The sequence below is a fragment of the Adiantum capillus-veneris genome, chromosome 10 (assembly GCF_014529385.1).
Source record: "Adiantum capillus-veneris isolate H3 chromosome 10, ASM1452938v2, whole genome shotgun sequence".
NCBI classification, from domain to species: Eukaryota; Viridiplantae; Streptophyta; class Polypodiopsida; order Polypodiales; family Pteridaceae; genus Adiantum; species Adiantum capillus-veneris.
In genome coordinates this window covers 114,019,197-114,043,522 of record NC_140940.1, presented here as the reverse complement: position 1 = coordinate 114,043,522, position 24,326 = coordinate 114,019,197, and the positions used below count along the sequence as shown (strand labels likewise).

Below are 24,326 nucleotides of genomic sequence, written 5' to 3'. Positions count from 1 at the left end.
CTCCTCGTGGAGGCATCGAAGCACAAAATATGTACGCGTTCAGCAGCTTCCACAAGAGCAGAAATTAATGTCTTCTAATGGCCCAAGAATGCATGAACTAGAAGCGAAAATCTCTACCATGGATTGCTCTAGTACCTAATCCACTTCACACTACGTAACCGGGCTCTAGTGCTTGGCTTCAAAAAACCTCACGATGGTTGCAATCCAATTATACGGCCGCCTCAAGCGCTGTCCACAATTTGCACATACATAGGCGGTTATCCATAAGGACCCACATCCCTTTTACATTCTCTACCTGCAGAATAAACATATTGCACACAGAAATTGGAGCATAGAAGCTCTTGCTCCTCAGTGTTGGCACCAAAATGATGTTAGCATGCAAACAAGAAGGAAAATGAATGGCTCTATAGCCTTTCACGAGCCACACCATTGGAAGGAAGAACTATTACACGGCCGAAAACACCTGTGTGGTAAACACCTGTAGAGATTTATGAAAAATCCTTCAAGGATGGAACACACTCAAAACTAGGAGAAGTAAGGGACATCATGACAAAGATCGTCTTGTGGAGATGTCCTTAGAGTATCCATAGACAAAAAACAGATAAAGGATGAAAGAGTTATGGCCGCTCGAAGTCGGGGGTGCACTCTTTATTGCTAAAAAATGAGCTCTCTGAAAGTTGTGCAGGTTTTGCAGCTATTAAAATGGGGGACTTTATTATCTTTTATCCCCAAGATTTCTCTCTCTCTTCTTAGCTGACAAGGGTCTCTCCTCAGGCATCTTTTATTTGGCTCCTTTTAGGCCTTTTTTGACCAAGGAATGGGGTGGGGACAAGTAGACGATGACCAAAATAAGTGGTCAGGTAGTGCGAACTCCCAAAATGCGCCATCTCCCTCCCCATGAGCCCACGAGCCCCCATAGCCAAGCCTTGAGAGAGCTCCTTTCCCTTTGATACACTTATAGTGGGCATCTAATGTGCCCTATATACCCCCCACTTTCCCTTTTCCTCTTCTCATGTGGGATAATCTCCCCACCACATGGCAACCTCCTCCTTATTCCTCCCAAGCCCAAAACATTCCAGCTTTCTACAAAAGCATAAGAGGACTTCTCAGACAATTTTCCCCGAGGCATAACTTGCTGCTCCGGCCACCGAATGACGCACCGTAACATATGCATGAAGCCCATCACCTCGGCTATCTCTAAAAATGTAAAACTTCGGCACTTCTAATCTTAGACCCCCAAGTTGGCCCAGTTTCCCTTGTTGCATGCACCCGCAATCACCTTCTAAGTTGAGACAGCCCGCTTTGGATGCTCATAACTCATGATGTACACGTCCAATTCACGAGCTATAAAGCATGGCTGAAAATACTTATTAAAAACCATGTTTTGGGACTTGAACAACCCAAAACATCAGCACCCAAGCTTGGCAAAATCACACCTATGTACATGAATTTTTACAGGGCCACTTCTAAAACTTGCATGGTTATGTACACATATATACATGAGGCTAGTGGGCAAGCTTTTTGGCATCACTAGTGACTTTATGCTCATCCAAAAAATGCCTGAGAACGTTATTATTTTTTCTTCTCAACTGCTGGTCGCTACCTTTTCTACTTGCTGCATCAACTGTCATTTGCACCTTCGACATTGTGCTGCTATCCATCAACTTTGCCCTGCCTCAAGAGCACCATCATCTCAACCTACAGCTTGTGGGATTTGCAAGATATCCGTTAATTTTCATCTTGATCATCCTCATCAGCCCATTTGTTCCACTATTTTAGCTCTTGAGCGCCCCCGCATAGTACACCCACACACAGTGAATTTAATGCCCTCCATAGAGCATCTTCAACATAGGATATAACCCTGTGAAACTGGTGCCATTATCACCATTACTTCTTCTCTTGGCTTGTGCTGCCCACACCCATTCCAAGCCGCACACAAGGCCACTGATAACACTTCAAATTACTTTCTAGCTTAACCAATATATCCTCGCTACACCTTTGGCAAATTAGATCTTCATGCAATATTGTATTACAAGCCCTATTCCATTAATTCTCCATCACCTGCAAATAGCTCAGTACTCACCCGGGTCCCGATGGCCTGCTATCTCTTTCAAACACACACACACACAAGCTACATTAGTGCACACCTCTAGCCACATTTTCCATCTATTCCATTCAATTGCCATGCACCAATTCTCTCCACAGGCCTGGAGCACATTACTTAATTGTCTGCAAAAAAATCAGCCCCAAGTTTCCAACACATTGTTGACGGCACGCATCTCCATGACACTTTCTCACACTGGCGCTCCACTAGCACAATGTCGACAGTCAACTTCTCGAAAGCTCAAGCCACGGACCCGATCCAGTCTTTTGGGCCTTGACATCCGCTCTCTACAAGCTCATACTTGCATCACTTCTCGACCTCGACCCCACCATCCATCGCCATCCACTATGCAGCCAAGTCTGCCTACCTAAGCAAGGCTTCCCACGGTATTTCACATTTCAACCCAAGCTCAACTTCTTAAGCCCATGGTTTCAAAGCCTCCAAATCACATAAGGATATTCTCCCATGGCCCAACTTGATGCAGCCCATTGTTCACACGACTCCAAGGTCTTATTTTCACAAGTTTTGAGTCTTCTATGAATTTGTCCCACGAGCTCTATGCTCTCCAAAGCTCCAAGCCAAAAAAGCACATTCAAGGACACTAATGCTATGTATGAAATATTTGTGTTTAAAAGCACCTTGTACATGAGGTTTAGACACTACCTATACACCAAGTATACAGTAAGACCACCCGTCAACATGAGCACACATGAAATGCGCACCACATTTGCTATGTATGTGTGTTTTACAGTTCGCTTCCACCCCTCCTAGATGGCGTACTTTGGGACGACTGTGTGCATGGGTTGAACAATCGTGTCTATGCAAAGCCTTGGTTGGCTCTACCATGCTTCGAAGATCAATGCAATTCAAACCATTATGTTGTGCAAGAGTTGGGTCTTAAGTAATTAACTCAAGGGTTTCTATGGTCGAGGTTTTTGGTTGCTGTTTCCAAAAGAGAAAATCTTGTAGCTTGTGTGCTCTTTGCTTTATTGTACCGTCAGGATGCTTTGGCACACTGATTTCAATTGTCAGTATCAATGATGACGGTTGTTGAGCTTTAACTCACCATTTGTATCTTGGTTTTTCTTCGATGAATTGTTGTGGTTGAGTGTTTTGAGTTTTAACTCTCCATTGTTTTATCGGCTGTACAATTTGCGGAGAAGATAAGTGCTCCTTTTTCCTCCAAATCCATCTTGTGTTAGGTTCCCTGCTCAAAGATGCTCTTCTTTGTTTTTTAAACTTTGGAGCCTTCTCTGGTACAGTAGATGATGCTTTGGGTACCCAAATTTGAAACAGCTTGTCCTTGAGTTGTGCTTTTGGTACCCATATATGCCTGACTCCTTGCATGCTACTTGTAGCATTTGCTTGTCTATAGGATGGAAAAGACTGATTGCTTCGTGGTTTATTTTGCTGGTAACCATTTTTGCATTCCTCTTTGCTTGGTGCAATTGGAACAATGATTTGTCTGCCTTTAGGTGATAGCTTGAGTTGATGAATGGAGAGAAAGCTGAAGATGACCAAAATTGATTCCATATGCCTCCACGAGCAAAATTGACGCGAACAGAAAGCTGTCCGAGCAGGACTACACGTAGAGAAGGCTAGTCGGAGAAAAAAAACTGCATCCAAAAGCATCAAGAAGCCACAACGACCCAAAACCTGAAAATTTCTGATGTTTGGCTGAACTTATTTTAAGTTTTTACATGAGTTTAAGTTATAGACAAGGCTCACTTCAAAAAACTCACTCACGGGCACTTACAGTAGCCCGACAGCTGACACTAGACTAGCGACTTGCAGTGCATGTGCATGTGCTTGCTAAAGCAAGATAAAAACCTCACAAAACCAAAGCTCACACACCCTTTTGACATCGGGCGTCATGTTCCTATGTACAAATTTACAAAAAACGGGGTGTCAGAAATGCACCCAACATAGTTTGCCAACCCCCCAGTCTGCTAGAGCATTCATGCTCAGCAGTAGCATAAGCATATTGTCCACCGGGATCAAAGGGCCATACAACATAAGCACAAAATGCATGAAGAAACACTAGACATATCAATTTTCCCACTCCCAATATCAAATCATAAACCATATGTAGAATCCAAATCCTATTTAGGCATAAAGTACTCTCAACAAATACAACAGAGAAAGACCCTTTGATTATTATAGCATGCAAGAAATCCTTTAACATCTCATCCAAAAAGTCTTCAACTTTTATCTCAACCATTTTTATATCCTCATGCATATCCATCTCATTCTCCCCACTCTTCATGAAGCTTCTATCCAATTCAACCGTATAATGCTTGATAGATAAGCCATCTTTTACACATAGCTTCCTATCCTCAGCATAAGGATCAAGCAAGGAATCGTCAACCATCTCCACATGAGGCATAGAAAGAGCATCTTCATTAATTTCCATATCCACTAACTCCTCAATATTCTCTTTATCAATCAAGGGATGGCCACATACATCACTACAAATGCAATCACAAGAGTTCTCATGGACAATCTCCTCATTAGCAAGGTCCACTACATGCTCAATAGCTTCATCATTTATTGAAAAAGACTCAACAATAGTATGCATTTGAGAGAGCTCTTCATTCACATCATTCACTTCCATATGAGTATCCTCATTGACTTGAAAATCATTCTCAACTACTTCACATAAAGGAGAGGGATACTCAACATCCACTTTTGTATCAGCCACATGCTCATCTTTCACATTGGACACATCAACAATGGCATCTACAACTTGATTCTCATCATGATCCTTCTTTAAGACTTCACTAATTGCATCCTTTTCCTTCTCATTAAATTTTAGAAACATCATCTTTCGCATATGAAACACCATTGAGAGGCATAAACAGTAAGGATGGCATCATATGTACATTCTTCTCAATATCTTTCTCCTCATTAAATGCTGTTTGATCTTTCCCAAGGGAACCATCATGATCAGATATTACATTAGATGCTTTCTTTGTATCCACATCAATCCATATAGTAACATTTGGCTCCATATCACCTTCCAATCCAAACTGCCTCACTCTCTCTAGCTTCCGATTCCTTATGCTTTGCAACCTTTAGTGCATCATCAAATGTAAGTGGCCTTTGAAGCTCAATGTTTAACTTCAACTCATCCCTCAAATTTTGCATAAACATACACTTCTTAAGCATAAGAGGAGGAACATTGCTGCCCAAAGCAATACACCATCTATTCCATAAATCATTAAATTGCTTCACAAAGGCATCTACACTTTGATTATCATCCTGTATAAGCCCTTCAATGGAGTGCCATACATCCGTTGGGTCCTCTACCTTCTTGAAATTCTCAATAAAATCCTTCTTTAATGCATCATAAGTCATCACCAATGGAGGTTGAGATGATTTCAACCAAAACTCATACTCATCATACCATATTCTTGCATCCTCTTTCAAGCAAAAGAACAAAATCTTGAGCATAATCATTGGATCTTCCTTGTTTGCATTCAAACAAGCAAACTCCATCTTCTCAATGAATGCATCAGCATCCTCACCTACACGACCATAGAACCTTGGAAACTCTGTCACCATAGCCATCAGAGATGGAAATTGAAGGTCACTTGAAGAAGATCCTAAACACTGTTGGGAAACAAGCAAACTGAAACACCTCTATAGCGATGTCACCCAAGAGCGTTGAAAGAGAACTACAAGACACCAAAAGCTTTGCAAAATCCCTTTGAAACACCACAAGCCCGATAGGAGGAGACCCTTGGGAATTTACTAGCCGTCACCCACCCAAGAGACTATGGGACATAGGAGCAAAACCCTTTCAAAGCACGGATTTACAGCACACGCCGACCAATGCATATGAAGACAAGAGCCTCCCCTTTCACAATCCAACATCATAAACTCACAACTTCAACATCAATTCCACTATTCATAGATACATGCCCTCCGAATCTGTGTACACACAATTTGCCACTAGGCTGCCATAGCCATAACCCTGTAGAGAACTAGTCGTAACCTGATGAGCACAACTCAAATTGGGGCATTTTAAAGATTGAGTGAAAGCTTGAAAAATGAATGGCGAGAAAGCTGAAGATGACCAAAATTGAGCTGTCACTAGACTAGCGACTTGCAGTGCATGTACATGTGCTTGGTAAAGCAAGATAAAAACCTCGCAAAACCAAAGCCCACACACCATTTTGACATCGGGCGTCATGTTCCTATGTACAAATTTACAAAAAACGGGGTGTCAGAAATGCACCCAACAACGCATTTGACCACTCCTAGCGTTTTAGCTAGCAGTAGTTACAAGTAGTTACCGTAATTGGCTCACTGCATGAATTCCACACCATTTAATTGTAGCTCATATTTGGCCCACTGGGTTTCACCCGTGGTAGACAGTTTCTTCAAGATGAGTTGTACGGGGAGAGGAGGAAGGTCCTCTACCCGCCTTCCAAAACAACAAGAACAGTAGCCAAACCACTCCTCTCTAGGGCATGTGAACCTCCTTATTACCTCCGCTTTGTTGTTTTCAAAGTGAACTAGCAGCACTTGCATGCGTGCTACAAATCAATAGGCAATCTTCTGCCACTTTACTTTGGAATATCTTCGTTCTGGCAGCCTAGGTACGATTTTTCTTTCCAAAGCCGAACTCAAAGCACTCCTGTGGCCAGGTGTTTCTTCTTCCTTGGGGGTCATGTGATTTAGGATTGGCCAAGCCCTCCTTTTCCCTTGGCACAAGCAGTCCCTTTGGGCCACTTAGGAGCAGAGGCTACACTTCTACTTTCAGATTCCTTAGGGAAGAGAGGCTTTACTAACCTCTTTCCTTCCTTAATATGGATGATTTCATGGCAGTGGACGTCAGAGGATTTCCGGGTCTCCTTTACTTCCGTTGATGGCACTCATTGATAGAGTGCGGTGGGTGAGGATAATGAGAGCCACCTGCTGCGCTCCCTCGGTGGCTCTTGATTCACAATTAGAATGAGAGATGCGAGATGGAGAACTTACTTCGTGGATGTTGACGATGATGTATTCCGACAGTAGCACTTCGATGAAGGCCCTTAGTCCTTCTTCAATTTCTTCCTCCTCCGTTCTCCAATTGGAGAATTCCCGCAGCCACTCGTCCATGGTCGACGATGTGCGTTATTTTTAGTGTTGTAAATTGGAGGATTTAAAGAAACCCTCCTCCATGGGGCACCAAATGACAAGCGCAAGCACAAAATGGACCCTAGCGGCCTCTACGCCAGGCCTGTGCACGCAGAACTTGTCACCACAGGGAGTGAACTGGGGGCACCACCTAGCTTTGAGCGGTTAGGACGTGGACAAGAGCGATTATGACAACAACACAACGCACCATGGGGGGGGGGGGGGGAGAGAGAGAGAGAGAGAGAGAGAGAGAGAGAGAGAGAGAGAGAGAGAGAGAGAGGTGCCAAGCTTCAAGGAGAGAGGGAGGGTGGTGCCAAGGGTGGCGGCCCCTCTGTGGAGCACAAGGACAAAAGGGGGGGGGGGGGGGGGGGGTGGCTGCAGCCTGCACAACAGGACAAAAACATTTTTTTGAAAATTCATATTAAGCTCCTTTCTTGGGGTTAGTTTCCATGGCCAAGGTTTTCGAAAGCCGGCCATCAATATCCTTTGCACTTTAACATTGCGTTCTTGGATCTTTTCCTTTACCCACAGCTGTGGGTTGGTCATAAACCAGGCACTTGTGTTTGATGTTCAAGATGAGCTTCAACATTTAACTCCCATGCTACGTAAGTGTTCGGTACAAGGTAGTCTCTAGTCCCCTTTGAAACTCGAACCACTTCAATTCCCCAATGGAGACTGAATCCAACCGCATAATTGAAAAAGACTCTTTGTCAAAGTCATTGGAGAGTTCATCTAGACAATTAAGAAGACCCATCTAAAAACAAGACAAGGAGAGAGAAAAACTTAGTATACAAGTGAACCAAAACTAAGTCTATGCTTCTTCTATTCATCAAAATTTTGATTTTTATGATTTTATTACAAGATTATGGGTGTTTCAAAGATAACTCTTTAAATCTTCTTTTAACTCTCATAACATGGTATTCTCTTGGACCTCCCACGCGACAACATGGTCTATAGTTACCTTCTGGATTTTCTTTTCCTACGACACCCACAAGAGCTTCAAACTTCCTAGCAACTTTGGCAATCCTTAACATTTGGGAGCACATTGCCAAGTAGTAGAACATAACTTCTAAACCTAACCATATCTGAGCAGAAGAAGCATGAGGTTGGGAAACCAATCCCTTTGACTGTCATCAATATAGATGAAGAATTGATAGAAGGATTCTTGGCATCGGGTAAGGTAACTATGGTCAAAAAATTTGGTCCCGATTTCTAAGTAAAAGAGTTCCCGTTCATTCCTTGACAATTGTGTCGCCATATTGTTGAACAATATGGCCAAAACCCCATAGTGTTGAACAATATGGCCAAAACCTCATTCCCTTGGCTAAAACATTCAGACATCACTCTGGGAGCCATTTGTTACTACAAAACAAACATTCAAAGAAATTACAACGCCATTGTTGAACACTTCAACCACTTCACCATTACTCAAACCATCCACTTCCACCCAAGAAGACAAATCAAACAAGTACCACCAACCAATGTCACTTATAGATGCATCATGAATACACTATCTTTTCTCAAACATCATGCATGAATGCGTGCATGATGCATAACTAACCCGACTAGTGTCAGCCTTTAGGCTATTCCCCATAACCTTAAGCATTGGCTCTAATACCAGATGAGAGATACCCCTCCTCTGAGGTCTATGCACAAAATATATAATTTACACTTTTATACAATTCTCAATATACATCAGAGTTGCGAAAGCATTTTCATAGGGGAGGAGTTCTTAGCGCCCGACCAAGCATGGAGTTTAGGCCATGTGCCGGACTGCATCCAGAGGTACCTAGCGACTAGTGCTACCCTTGAATGGGTGTTATGGATGAAAGCGTACTCAAGAAAGAATATAACATTGTGGAGGGTGAATATATGTGTACATCGTGTTGTGGGAAGAGAGAGAGAGAGAATATAGTGGAGGGTGAAATAGAGTGCACAAAGACATGAGAAAATGACAACAAAGAATCTTTAAATGCCACTTCTAAATGGAACAGGCAGCCATGTATTAATGCAATGACAAAATCTGGGTATACCATAACATCAAAAAGTTTATGAAAAAATAACTAGCAGAGCACCGGACCCTGTGTAGGGATCGACCGGTCCACCCATCCACATTTGCTCTACTACGGACATAGAGAATTTCACTTCGCAGGGAGTGAGAGAGAACACCTTCAACCTACCTGAGCCAGCCATAGACTGAGTTCGCTTCGCCTCCCTCCATGAACCCGAGCTCTAAAAGGATCCCAAGTACTAGTAGGTGGTAGGGTATCAACACCAACCATACCAGCTTAGACGCCACACCTCTTTGATGCCCAACATCGGGTGTTAGGCAAAGCCAAGGCAAAATCCCCGACGCGTTAGTCGTGTAGGTCATTCAACCCCCGACGCACTAATCGTGTAGATGAGCCTAACAAAAGGAAGAAGACCTAGGCAACACCCCCGATCCAGCAAACCCCCAGGTCAATGATCCTTTAGTCTAAGGCTAAGAGATATAGGTGATCCTAGTCTTGTAGCGACGCTACCATAAGAAACATAACACGTGAGTCCAATCACAATAACACTTTCTGTATGCATAAACAATTTTTTCCAAGTAGTTAGACTGTATAGTGCTGGGATGGAGAATCTTGTAATTCTTGTAATGTTTGTTTTACAACAGTTGCATGTTGCTCTATAGAATTAAAATTGAGAGCACTTTGATCGTTAGATTAACACTTTGCATACCATTACTAGAATTCATCGCGCTTTGCTCTTGAGAATTCACAAGACTTAAAGACAAGCAATAACACAAAAAGGCTTCATCTATTAAATCTGCTTTCTTCAAAATAGAAAGTTCGGTTGTACATATAAGAGGTGCAGATGGTATATTTTTCTCACCAAGCAAAAGCACATGTTTACCATTGGCCATAAAGGAAAAGGAGTTGTGTTCACAACTAGTGTGCAATGTGTTTCCTAAACCATGCAGTCACTTCTGTCCTAAAACTACATCAGCACGGTCCATGTTCATAACTTGAAAGTCAAGGGTCATTGTATGATCTTGAACATAAGCTCAACCCCTTGAACTACCGTGTCCCATACTTCTTTATCATTGCCAGACATCTGTTCGACCACATACTTGTGAGAGCAGGGAGTCTGTGTAAGCTTCAATTTCTTGACTAACTTATAGTTCAGGAATTACGAGTTGCACCATCATCCACTAAAATATGAACACGTTGTCTGTTAATAGTGCCATGCATGCGTATCAAATCATGGGGGCCAAAGGTGGGCTACCACATTGAAGCAAGCACACAACACTTGTGCTTTTCTTCCATATGAAGAACCTCTACAACACAATATTTGGGAGATGAATCTAATGTGAGGTGTTGCACCGTGTGCATGGCCTTTTCTTTGCCTTGCAAAAGTAGACAATCTTTCTTGTTATGTTGGTCCGAAAGACATCTAAAACACAAATTGTGTTTCTTTGTATGCTCAAAATCAGCAGTGCTGAGAGACCCACATGGAGTATCTCGTGATTGCTTAGGCTTCTTAGCCTCTTGTGAACGTGGAGAGGTAGATTGTCTCTTATTCCTCTTGGACGTGTAGGAGATCTACCTCGCCATTGGCTCTTAGCCACATTGCTCTTAGCAAAATTATTCTTAGAGTAGGGATCATTTCCTTTCCTCTCTTGGTCATCATCATATCTTTGGGCATGATTGATGGTTTCTTCCAAAGTTTTTGGATATTGGGTCTGGACATGAAGACAATAATCTTTGTCAAGACCCCTATTGAGCCCTCGTAACTTTTGGAATTCATCTAGACCTTCTAGTTTTAATATGATTTCCCGATACTTCAAAAGGTACTGTGTGAGAGAGAGGCCGGACATGCGGCATGCATCCCATGCTAACCAAGTCTTATCTTCTTCATTGGAGTTCAAAAACTCTTTGGAGAACGAAGCTTGAAATGTAGGCCAAGACGGAGGAGGAGCATCTATTGGAAATGTCATCCACCACTTATAGGCCTTGCCTTTAAGAGAGAGACTTGTTTCCACAACCGTCTTTATATTCGGGGTGTGTCTCAATCTATGAATATCACTCCATTTGTGTAAGAACGTATTGACCGCATCCTTGTTGCAATCACGCTCTTCCCCGTGAAACTTAGGAATGGTGATATTTTTTATTAATGCATTGCTACCTTCTACATCTTTTGAATCACTTGTCTCTTGGACTCCTTGAGTCGTATGAGCTTGGTTGCCTTGAACCGTACCACTTGTGGCTCCTTGAGTCGTCTGTGAATTCATAAATTTCACAAGTAACTCCGTAAGATTTGTAACATTTGCATCGAGTGCAGAGAGGTTGCGTTCAAGTACGCTTTGGAGATTTTCCAAAGTTTTGAAAGCAGCCATATCCACAAGGCCATGCTTTCCTAGATCATCATCGTCATGCATGATAGTATCAGCAGCACCCCTGGTGCCCTAATTTTGATCTACGTGCTCAAAATCAAAAGTGTGTGTAGGTGGGATATCCTCACTGGCCATGGTAAACACTCACTAATGTAAAGAGAGAGAAAAAAAACGTCAACTTATACCTTGTGAAGCTTGAAGTCTTTGTTTTTTATGCTCCGCGATTGCGTTGCATGCGAACCTCCCCTTGCAAAAATTGTAGTGCTTCACGTGTCTTTCATCGTAAGAACACCTTTGTTGATTCTTCACAAAAACTCCTTGTTTTTGTGAAGTCTTTTGTTCACTTTGAAGCTACCTCCTTGAGGAAAAAAGAATTTTTGGAGGAAAACTTGCCTTCCTCCAAGAAGTGAAAAGGAAGGGTGAAACTACTTCCTTGAAGTTTGAAGCTTTCCCTTTCCTTCTAGCTTTCTTTTAGGCACAAGTATGCTATCTTTCCTTGATATACACAATGAGGCTCAATAGCTTGATGGTAATGTGTTGCCCTCTTACCCTCATGGGGTGGGTTCAACCCTCCTTTTGGCAAAGGTTAAGCGCGCCTTCCTATGTGTGCAACCAACGAAAGCCTTGAGAGCCTCGATGCCGTAGAGTTGTTGGTCGAGTTTGCCTTGGTCGCCTGCCTTAATTCACCCACTGTGGAGGGAATATGTGGGGCGACCACAGTCGACTGTGGCTGTCTGTCTGCGGACGCTATGCACAGGAAATTAAGCCTGCCTTCTTTTTGCTGCAGAGCGGAGACGTCGCTGTCTGCGGGTTGTGGGATAGAAGCAGCGTATCGCATGCACATGCAACCCACTTTTTCCCTTTCCCAAAAATAGCTCGGATACCAGTGAAAGGTGGTGGTAATGCGTGTGCTAGTCTCCACCCAACCGTGCTATCTTATAGCCTCCCCCTAGTGTACACAATGTCCAACCGTGCAGGTGGCCTTGCCCGTAGGACCCATGTCCTTACACTCTCTATCTGAGTGTCCTATCGATAATCTGTCTGCTACATGTGATTCTTGGCACTTAGGATAACCCAATAGGCATATCCAAATTTGGAAAAGTTGGTTTGCATCAGGCACACAAAAGAAAATTGTGATTTTTGCATGACATCTTTTTGAAAATTTGATGACCTAGTTATGTTCAACATAGTCCCCACATATTGCCTAGGAAGTTTGGAGTCAATTGGAGATGATTTGTTCAAGGATTTGTATGTAGTTTGGTGAGATATCTTGTAGAAAGTTTCAGAGATTTCAATGTATTGAGTACACATTGAGTGTCATAGTGAAATGTGTTGTGTTCAGACAAGAGCTTGGCATGCCTCCATGTCCTAGTTAAGTCATTTGCTTCCCAGGATTGAATTTTGTCTTGGTTCTGTCTCTTTCAGAGATGTGATAGGTGTTGACCTGTGTGAACTCCCATACAGTGTGCAAATCCTCTTAAGCTCAAGAAAGAATCTTGGAAAAAATGCCCATCTTTGCAGAAAATCGGCAACATCATGGAGTTTACGAAGGTTTTTAGAGCTTGGGGGAGTGGATATTGTGAGCATCAAGGCTCTCAAGAGCCTTGCACAAGTGAGCAGGAAAATTGGAAGGAGTTGTTGCTACTGTATGCAGAAAGCTAGGCAATGCTTGTCTGAATTGGGTAGTGTGGAATCTTTAAGCACACCAAGGCATGCGGGCAACGAGCAATTAATGGGGGCATCTTGCAGTGAAGAGGAATTGGGCAGCTTTGATGGCCTTGCAAATGGAATTCGTGAATCTGCAGTTCGAGCAAGAACAAAATAGAAGGCAACATGGCTAATTTTTTAACATAAGAACTTAGTTTGCTGTAACTCTGGTGACTCAAGCAGGTAGAGTTGAAATTTGGGAGGAGTTTTGTAGCGCTACAGAATGGAGATAGAGAGAGAGAGAGAAGCTATTAAGGTCAAATGCAAAGTTCTCCAAGATGGTTAAGGAAATTTGAGGATAGAGATTTGCTTCTGTTTGTGTATGAGGAGAGAGAGAGAGAGAGAGAGAGAGAGAGAGAGAGAGAGAGAGAGAGAGAGAGAGAGAGAGAGAGAGAGAGAGGCATCGGTTCTTGGCTTGGCTGCGGCATCGTTGAGCACACTCTCTATGACATCGACTACTAGTGTTTTAGCTTTTGATGCTCTTCTCGGCATTAGGGAGATTTGGACATCTCTCAATATATTTTGCAGTGGATTGGCTCCAAAGACCATCTTTCATCGACTTGAAGATTTGGCGCACTTCCGTTCGATGAAAGATGACATCGAGCATCTCGGCTTTGAGATAGCGACAATGAGAGAGAGTAATTTGCCTCTTTGAAGTTCACAAAGCAACAATACAATCGCTTCCCTCTTTCCTCCATGAGAACACGAAGAGTGACAATGGTGCTGTGATGTCGATGGAAACCTGCTTATTCTTTTGCCCGCTTGCCATTCTTTTTAGTACAATCACTCAATTTTATCTCCATTATGCACTCAACTTTTCCATAAGAGACCCAATCATTCTTGTCCTGTAGTTATTTACATTCTTTACGTCCACTCCCTTATGCAAAGGCTTGACCCAATTAGTGCTCCAATCACAAGGTATACCATGTTGACGTTTACATCCGCTCAGTTATGCAAAGGCTTGACCCAATTAGTGCTCCAATCATAAGGCATACCATGTTGAAGTGCAAGGTTGAACATATCATGCATCCAATCATGTGTAAAATCTCCCGTTCATTTAACCATTTTCGGCTTAATACCTTGAAGGTCTCCCGCTTTGCAAGCGGGCAACTTTTCAAATCTGTCGCACACATCTTCAATAGTAAAAAAGGAGGGCATACATGGGAGTGAACCATAAAGTGGCATCTTTCCAACATTTGGTTTCTCGGATAGCTATGCATAAGACTCAAGATGCCAAAACTCTCAACCTGCTTGCCCTTCAAGTTCCTTCAAAATCTTTCACATGCACGTGCCTTTTCTTGGACTTGAAAAAATTGATACTTAACTTCCTATGTTCTTCTCTTCTTTTGAATCAATGCCTTGTAGGTATGCAAGTTACTTCGATAGTTATCTTTGTCCATAGTTGCATTTAGCTTTATCACAAGGACTTTCAAGCGTCTTGACACTTTTTATCAAACCACCTGTTGCGTGATCTACCTTTGTTGATACCTTGGATATGCTTTATGGAAAAGCAATCTTTGGCAAGAGAGAGAGAGAGAGAGAGAGAGAGAGAGAGAGAGAGAGAGAGAGAGAGAGAGAGAGTTTTATAATTTGTGAAGAGGAGATTGAGCTAAGCTAGTCTATGGCTCTTGAATATTTACACATCATGTAGTGGTCGGTTAGCTCCATTTGAAGATTTTTTTTTGGGTGTGTGTGTGTGTGTGTGTGTGGGGGGGGGGGGGGGTTACACACTCTGGCCACTCACTTATTTGAAAAATAAAATCATGGGGTCATGGCAGCGTGCTGTAGTGATAGTATATTGGTGTAAGTGTTAGCTGTTTCCTAAGTGGCCTCAATTCAATGCTCTTGAGTGAGCTTTAGGACCTGGTTTGCAAGCCTCAATCACAAAATGCCACATCTTATCCACTCTAGAGGGAGACAATATAATGAAACTTTGAAGAAGAAATAACACTTTGAGCACCATATATGGCCCACGTTATGCTCAGCCAAAAAATGTTGCCATCATAAACCTCCACTAAGCCTCGCAGTTGAGCGAGCATGGGAGGAAAGAAACAGAAGAAGCCTGGAAAGGGTAAAGAGAAGACGGAGCGCAAAACTGCCAAAGCTGCCGAGAAACGAGCTCGCCGGGACGAGAAGAAACTCGATCAGGAAGACGACATTGACGCCATCCTTGTATGTATTCTCAGCATTCATTTGGACAACACCCAGACACGCACTCACAATTTTTCTGTTTCGAAGATAACCCTCCTTCTCTGTTGCAGGCAAGCATTCAGAAAGAGGAAGCCAAAAAAATTGCTGTGCACGTTGATGACAATGTTCCCCCTCCTTCCCCACGTTGTAATTGCACGGTGAGTCTATCCTATTGAAGGAACATGACTTTTCTTTTGTAAATTGTAGTTAAATGAATCGATTATTGACAAAGACTGAATTTTGTGCGCGTGCGTGTGTGCATGTGTATGTATGTAAGTGTGTGTATGTACATGTACATATACATCTTGTGATGTGCCCAAAGAAGAGACGAGATTAAAACCAAACTCGATGTGCCTTCCACCCGATTATTATATTACATAAAAACTGCATGGCAAGAACACAAAAAATGTGCTCCCACACTAGGTGTTCGGACACACCCACATCACACCTCCCCTCTTAGGCTCCTCTTAGGGAGAAAAGATGCACATATTTTTACAATTTTGGTCTGAGAAGAGGCTCGACACGATCAACTTAAATGCCTCATGCGGGGGAGTAAACTTACAATGGCTAAGAACTTGATGTGGGGACTGATAGGGGGCTCAAGAGACTCAGGAAGAGGGTTGAAACTGAAAACGTTGGGCTGATCTACTGCTTGTAGAAAATGCTAGGCTGATCTGCGATGTTGGAGCAAAAGACGTAAGGCAGGCTGATGCAAAAACGGTGGGCCTGGATCTCTGGTGGCGCTGCAAGATCATGGAAAAAACGCTAGGCTGAGGGTCTCCTTTATACTGACTTTTTAGGTCAATTCGGGAAATTTGTGCCAGGTCGGGAATATGTGCAAATGTGCGCACATGTGAGTTTTTTGACGATAATTCACTATTCAGTGACACATTTGAAGAGCGGACTGGACCGATAGGTTGCTCTATCCTAGACCTATATGCTCCTCATGTCAGATGCCCAACGAAATGTAATAACATTTGTCAAAACGTTTGTACAAACCATTTATGTAAGAGGGTTCCAAAATTGGAAAACCTAATCTAATGGACTCGTCTGGACATGCAGGTCCTGCGAACAGGCTCAGAAATTGCGTATACTAATCCTCTTAGGATTCTAGAAATTCTTATCTAGAAATAGGTGCAAAATTGGCTGCGGAAGTCAATGAAGCATGTCCACGTGTTACACAGAGCCATGTGCACGTGACACCAAGTGAAAGAGAAAAAGGGTCTAATCAAGCCAAATACATCACCTTATTGTTCGCCAATGTTGTTGGTATTAAAGAAAGATGGATCTTAAAGAATGTGCATTGACTACAAAGCTCTCAACAGAATCATCATCAAGAACAAGTTTCCAGTACCCAGGATCGATGGTATATTGGACAGGTTACAGGGATGCTTTAACAGAATCGACTTGAAAAGTGGCTATCATCAGATCAGGATCGCTCCTTTGATGCATACAAGACCGCGTTCAGGACGTCCTTCATATTGTACGAGTGTTTGGTGATGCCTTTTGGTCTCACAAATGCTCTTGCAACACAGGACTTTTAGAGAGTACTGGTCATTTGTGGGCACCTTTCTCGACGACATCATCATATTCTCTAAGAGTTAGACAGAGCACAAACACCATCTACTACAGGTTTTCCAGGCTTTACGGCAACATAGATTGGTGGTTAATGGAAAAAGCGAGTTTTTTTTAGCAGAGATCCACTTCTTTGGACACATTGTCTCTTTTGAGAGTGTAAAGATGGACCCGACCAAGGTCGAACTATTAGAGATTGGCTAAATTTGAAGAATGTATGTGAAGCTTGCAGCTTTTTGGGCTTATGTTTGTACTATAGGTGGTTCATTCGAAAGTTTGCAGAGATTGCTTCTCCGTTGCACATTTTGACTCAAAAAGGGTTTTCTTTTGCTTGGGGACTGTTAGAGATTGCAACTTTGACGACTCTAAAGAAAAAGTTGAGAATTGGTCTGGTGTTGTTTCTACCAGATTTGCAGAAACACTTTGAGGTTTAATGTGATGCGTGTGGACGCAGTCTGGGGGCACTCTTAATGTAGGAGGGCCATGAGAGTCGAATGTTCTTGCGACTAGAGCGTGTTGCACAAATTTACGAGAAGGAGCTACTATCAGTCATACCTGCTCTTACTTAGTGGCACCATTTTCTACTTGGAGCAGATCTTATAATGTGCATCGATCACGAGAGTTTGAGATCCTTCTTGTCCTAGAAGCAACTTAGATGTCACGTGACACATCTAACCCTATGTGTCCGTGGACAAGCTACATCACGACAAGGGTTCAATCAATCGAGTCAATCTAGATTAGAAGTGATCTGGCACTTTTGTGAGTCTATTCGTAGACCGTGCATGCCCAATCACTTAGTGTAGATGTGTATCCTCTGGTTGCACACAGCATGATTATCAGTATTCCCATCAAAATCCATTAGATTTAGTCAGGGGAATTTTCTAGTGCATTTAGCCTATTTTACCTATTTTTGACAACTTTCACTTAATTTTTAAGTGACTTTTGCTGGAAAGTAGGTAGGGCAATTTTGCTAAGTTTGTATATAAGCAAACTAGAGCTAGCACTATTTGGCAGAAGAGGCAACAGGAGCCAAGCTCAGCAGGCAACTTCTCCAACAAGACCCTTGGTGGGTTTCCTCCAAGCAAGAAGCAAGAACCATCGCCATAGACCTTCCCTCGCCTAGCGTTTTTGGGAAACATCATCAGTTAGCGTTTTGCATCAGCATCATCGCCAACAAAGCCCAGCATCTAGCGTTTTGACAAGACATCAGCTAGCGCTTTTGGAATGCTAAAACCCTAGCGTTTTTGGATTTCCCCAGTGTTTGCAGATTCCAGCCTTTACAGTGTTCAGCCCGGCGATTTTCAGCATTAGAAGACCATCAAGATCAACCCTAAGAAGGTAGTAGATTCAACCCTAAGAAGTAGGAGATTCAGCCCGGAAGGACCATCAGTCTTCAGCCTAAAGAGACCTTAGTTTTCAGCCCTAAACTTGCAGAATTTCAGCGACAAAGACCCACAAAAACAGCCCCAAAAATCAGCGTTTTTGGACCCGTAGCAGATTTCAGTCCATAGCGTTTTTGGACAGAAGTAGAAAGATTGCAGATTTCAGCCCTTAGGTCGGTTTCGCCATCCCCGTCGTCATCGTCGACATAGCCTAGACTTGCATCAGTCACATGCATTTAGTTTGTACCAGTTTGTGCAATCATAAGTAGACCACTCTCGCCGACGAGAGTGGGGCCTTCGGAGGAGGGTTTTACGTCTGGTGTCGTATCTCTCTTCTCTCTCTATCTCTCAGTCTCATACACTTGCACGCACAGTGTTCATCCACTTTGTTTGTGATCATAGCATTTGTCACAAAGTGATGATGTGGCGGAGAGCAGAAACCCTAAAATTCCTGCAAACCCTAATTTCTGCCAAAAACCCTACTTTCCGAAAATCGCGAAGGCTGATTTTTTTTTTTTTTTGGAAAATGATGAGCGACGCAAATTTCGCTTTTTCTCTACTTAAATGAGAAAGAGAGAGAGAATGCTTTTGCTTTCATGTTTTGACTCTCTGTGAGAGAGAGAGAGCAATTGCTTTTGATTTTAAAAGCTTTTGGGGCTCTGCTTTTGGGCATCCCTTGTAACCTTTAAATTAGTGGTGAGGGCCTCACTTCTCAGGGCATCTGGACGCAGAGTCTGAGAGTGAAACCCTAACCGCTCTCTTGTACTTTGATGATTGATTAATATAAAAAGAAATGCCGAAAGGGGCGCCAGTCTTTGGGGCCAATATCTCTAGGCACGGAACTCCGCCGGGCCAGTGCAAATCTATTGTGATCTGTGAATTGTTTTGAAGTGGTTATTTGGTGCTGTCGCGGTTGATTCTTGACTTGGAGTGTCCAAGTCTGTTACAGTGGTATCAAAGCACGGCCGATTTCTCTTCTACGGGAAATCCGATCCCCGATATTTTTTTTCCGCGGCACCTATGGCTTCAGGCAATGATCAGTCGACTCCCTCTGCATCTGGAGATGCGGGCAGGGATCACAACGAAGATTCCGGCAGAGAGTATGGCCCGCCTTGGCCTCCTCAGCGGAGCGGCGAGAGATGGAGCGTCGCCAGTTGATCGGCGATGCAACAAAGATGATGCTCAATTTTGCCAAGGACCCGAAGATGGCAAAATATATGAACCAGACCTCTTTGGAAGAGGTACAAATGGAGTGGCAGAGAACCACAACACCACTCCCGAAACCTGCTCTCAAGAAACCTTCTGCCTCCAAGAAAATATACGGAGCAGGAACTAGAGAACGTGGTTGATGCACGGATTGCTCAGCTTTTCGACGTGCAAAAGAAAGACAAAAAGCACGGCAAAAAGCAGAAGAAAGGCACTGACTTCCCGGGATATTTGGGTCGCCGGTCGACATTTGACAAGGCAAAGAAATTGAAGAAGCGCGTCAAGTTTGAAGACCTACCCAGTTCTTCTTCTTCTTCTTCTTCTTCTTCTTCTTCTGACAGTTCTTCTAGCTCCTCGGATTCGAGCGAAGAAGACAGAAAAGGTAAAAAGCGAAGCAAGAAGCAACGCTTTGGAAAGGGCAAGAGAAAGGCAAAGAAGGCTAAATCTCGCCCAGAGACTGACAGTTCTACTGAGGACTCGTCTACAGACAGCTCAGATTCCGATGACGGAAAGTTTTATGCGAACAAGAAGAATTTTTACAAAGCCAACCAGTATGACTTTCTCGAAGATAAAAGCAAGAAAGTCCGAGAGTTTAAGGAAGACGGCCACTCGATCAAGTTTGATACTTTTCAGGATACTCAGATGCTTCGAAGGCTTTGTCTTTTATACAGCAGTTTGACATCGCTTTCGCGGGAGGACGCTATTCAGAGCACTCCAAGATTCGGAGAGCTGCCTCTTACTTTAAGGGGAATGCTCGCACTTGGTGGTCCACGCTTCTATTAAACAAGACTGCGCCAGTTAAATGGCTGAAATTTGACAAGCTTTTTATTTCTTCTTGGTTGACTCAAGAGTTTGAGCGAGATATACGAGCTGCTTGGAACCATCTTCGGATGACCAAGAAAGATACAATCAATGCTTATTGTGAAAGATTCTGGAGCTCTTTTCTACCCGCCTCTTCATTCAAGAAGATCTCGTTCAGAGAACAGATTGAGTGGTTTACCTTGGGTCTACCTACAGAGATCCGAGATCACTGCTTGGAACAGAAGTCATCTTCTATTCAGGAGTTGATGAGTCATGCGAAGCGGGGCTTTGCCATTCACTCTGGCAGCCTGACCTACCCCACAGATGAGGCCATGACACAACGAGCCGAACAAACTTCTGAGAATGAAAGTAGAATGAAAAAGAGCAACCCAGAGAAAAAAAAGGATGCATGACCCAAGCTTACTCCTGAGGAGAGAGCTCGCTTCATCAGAGAGGGGAAGTGCTTTGGATGCGGGGAACATGGATATATTTCCGCGAAGTGCCCTAATAAGGCACAGAAAGAACAGAATGATAAAGACGACGACAGGTCTGAGAGTTCGAGAGCAGCTGAGGAATGTGGCAGAAAAGGCAGATAGAAAAGCAGAACTGGTACCACATGGCGTGGGACCTGCACCGAATCTAATGAATGAAAGTACAAACTTTGCCGCTTTCGGGACAAAGTGAAGGATCAGCCTATCAGGAAGCTCTTTTGAAGGAGCCAAGGCCAACTTCTTTTCACTTGGAATTGGCGGCTCGATTTGGAACTACGCCCAACAGACTGACGCCACAGGCGGAGGTAGTTCGACTGGCACCCGGATGGGATGTTGCCATTACACCGAGCATTGGCAAACTTCGTTTGCAATGACAGGGGTGTTCAGGACACGCGAGTGACGTTCTACTCGGGATCCCTTGGTACCACAAGAACTACGCCGTGGTTGACTACTGGGCCGAGAAAGCGACTTTGATAAATGAAGGGCTTAGAGATTGTACTTGATGAACTTCAGTTTTCTTACTCATTCTTTTGGGAGAACTGAATGATGGATAAAGGTTGAATATGTTTTGACCTGAAGAAAAGAACGCCAAGATTTTTTTCTCCACGCTCATGCCGATTGCTTTTGAGAGGGCCTGAAGATCATACCATTGATCTGATATTTGGAAGCACGCCACCGAATCGGCCACCTTATCGTGTGAGCCGAGTACAGAATGAAAAGATTATGAACTCAGTGAAAGACCTCTTGGAAAAGGGTCTTGTCCAGCCTAGTACTTCACCGTATTGCTCTTCAGTGTTGTTGGTTTTGAAGAAAGACGGATCTTGGAGAATGTGCATCGATTATAGCACTCTCAACGAAATCACCATCAAGAACAGACTTCCGATTCCTAGGATCGATGATATACTCGACAGGTTACAGGGATCCTCGTGCTTTAGCAGGATTGACTTGAAGAGTGGATATCATCAGATCAGGATAGCGCCAGGAGATGTCTACAAGACAGCTTTTCGGACGACTTTTGGGTTATTTGAGTTTTTGGTGATGCCTTTTGGCTTAACCAATGCTCCTGCGACATTTAACCGGATGATGGATAGGATTTTTCGAGAGTACAGGCTATTTGTTGGCACTTTCTTTGACGACATCATTGTTTTCTCCACGAATGAGGCAGAACACAGAGATCATCTGCTTCAAGTCTTTCAGGAATTACGAGATCACACATTAGTGATTAATGCTACGAAAAGTGAATTTTTCCTACCAGAGATACATTTTTTGGGACACATTGTGTCAACAGCAGGAGTGCAAATGAACCCGGCCAAGATAGAGACTATCCGTGATTGGCCCGATTTGAGGAATGTCCATGAAGCTAGAAGCTTCTTGGGATTGTGTTCGTACTACAGGCAGTTCATACAAAAGTTTGCAGAGGTTGCTTCCCCTTTGCATACCTTGACACAGAAAGGAGTACCTTTTTCGTGGGGACCCACAGAGGTGACTGCCTTTCGGACATTGAAAGAGAAATTCTCTACAGGACCAGATTTTACTTTGCCGGACTTGCAGAAGTCATTTGAAGTATTTTGTGATGCTTGTGGTCGTAGTCTGGGTGCGGTCTTGATGCAAGAAGGCCATGTCATAGCTTACGAGAGCCGTTTGTTCTCTAGGCTGGAGATGACAGCACAGATCTATGGGAAAGAGCTTTTGGCGGTTATCCACGCTCTTACTCAGTGGCGGCATTACCTACTCGGAGCGGATTTTACTGTCTTTACAGACCATCAGAGTTTGCGCTACTTCTTGTCACAGAAGCAGCTTTCGGAAAAGCAGATGCGGTGGGTGAACATCTTGTCACAGTTCCACTTCCAGATTGTCCATGTGCAGGGACAGAAGAATGTGGTGGCAGATGCTTTGTCTCGAAAACCGTTGGTTCTGGCTATTTCCGCGATACATCATAGGAACTTCGAGGATATGGTCGATCAGTGTGCCACAGATACAGATTTTGCAGATATTTTCACACGGATACGGGATGGGGAAACAATAGCTGGATACTCCTATCGGGAAGGCTACTTGATGAAAAAGACAATGTTGTGCGTTACACAGCCGTTGAGGGAAAAGGTTATGACTGATTGCCACTGTCCACCTTTTACGATTCACCGCGGCATTGCTACCACCATGAAAGGGGTAGAGAGAGATTTCTTTTGGCGGAGACTGAAGAAGGATGTGGAAGAGTTTGTGCGCAGTTGCTTGGTATGCCAGAAGGTCAAGTTTGACAGGCATAAGGCACAGGGATTGTTACAGCCTTTACCCATACCCACCCGCCCCTGGGAAAATATTGAAATGGATTTTATTTTTTTTGATCTCCCGAGAATACAGAATGATCACGATGATTTTCCGATTACATGGCACGCTTGAGACGATTGTCTCTGACAGAGACCCCAGATTTATGAGTTTGTTTTGGAAGGCAATTTGGGAGAACATTGGCACGTGGTTGCAGTTCTCGTCATCATTCCACTTGCAGACTGACGGGCAATTTGAGATTGCCAATTCAGTGATTTTAGATTTATTGAAGTCTTGTATCTCGGATCAGAAGACTCAATGGGAAAAGAACTTACCGTTGGTGGAATTTGCCTATAGTAACACGATATACTCTTCGACGGGGAAGACGCCATGTGAGATTGTTGAAAGTGCTGCGAAGGTTCCATCCTTCCTGAGCACGAAAGATTAGAAATTTGAAGCGGATGAATATTCGCGAGATTTGGATACGGCTTTTGCCAAGGTTCGCGAGACTTTGCAGGAGTCTCAAGAACGACAGAAAAAGGCAGCGGATCGCCATCGTCGCGACTGGAAACTGAAGGAGGATGATTGGGTGCTCTTACTTTTGAGAAGGCACGCCTAAGAAAGAAAAAGGGAAAGGAGAGGCTTTTTCCAAAGCTTAGTATGTGATACTACGGACCTTTCCAGATTACTGACAAGATAAATGATGTCTCCTTCCGATTGAAACTGTCAGATACTTGGAGGATTCACAATGCATTGCATGTGAGTCTCTTGAAACCTGTTAAGGGTGATGTGCCTGATGATGGGGAGCCTGATGAGCAACCCAAAGTGGAAGAAAACGAGGAGATCCTTGTTCCTGAACAGATTTTGGCACATAATGATACGAAGAAAGGTAAAGTCCGAAGGCGGTTCTTGGTTAAGTTCAAGAACTTTCCTGCATTTGATGCGAAGTGGATGGAGGAGGAGGACCTAGCAGATACTCCTCGGATTGTGAAACTTTACCTCGATGTTTTGGTTTAGCATAGTCTACTCCAAACGGAACCCAGAAACGCAGAGTCTGAGAGTGAAACCCTAACCGCTCTTTTGTACTTTGATGATTGATTAATATAAAA

General features: G+C 43.4%; 1 protein-coding gene across 3 annotated transcripts in view; it reads left to right on the top strand.

The window, feature by feature from the left end:
- The first annotated feature begins 15,222 nt into the window (after positions 1-15,222).
- LOC147449477 (uncharacterized) overlaps positions 15,223-24,326 on the top strand; it is a 110,448-nt gene continuing 101,344 nt past the window's right edge. For 2 of the 3 annotated variants that reach the window (XM_086521924.1, XM_086521925.1), the window contains exons 1-2: positions 15,224-15,482; positions 15,572-15,658. In XM_086521924.1, coding sequence (XP_086378050.1) covers positions 15,348-15,482; positions 15,572-15,658 — 222 coding nt within the window. In that variant the 5' untranslated portion in view covers positions 15,224-15,347. Of the gene's footprint in view, positions 15,483-15,571; positions 15,659-24,326 lie in introns of all 3 variants that reach the window. The other variant, XM_086521923.1, reaches the window with a different exon arrangement.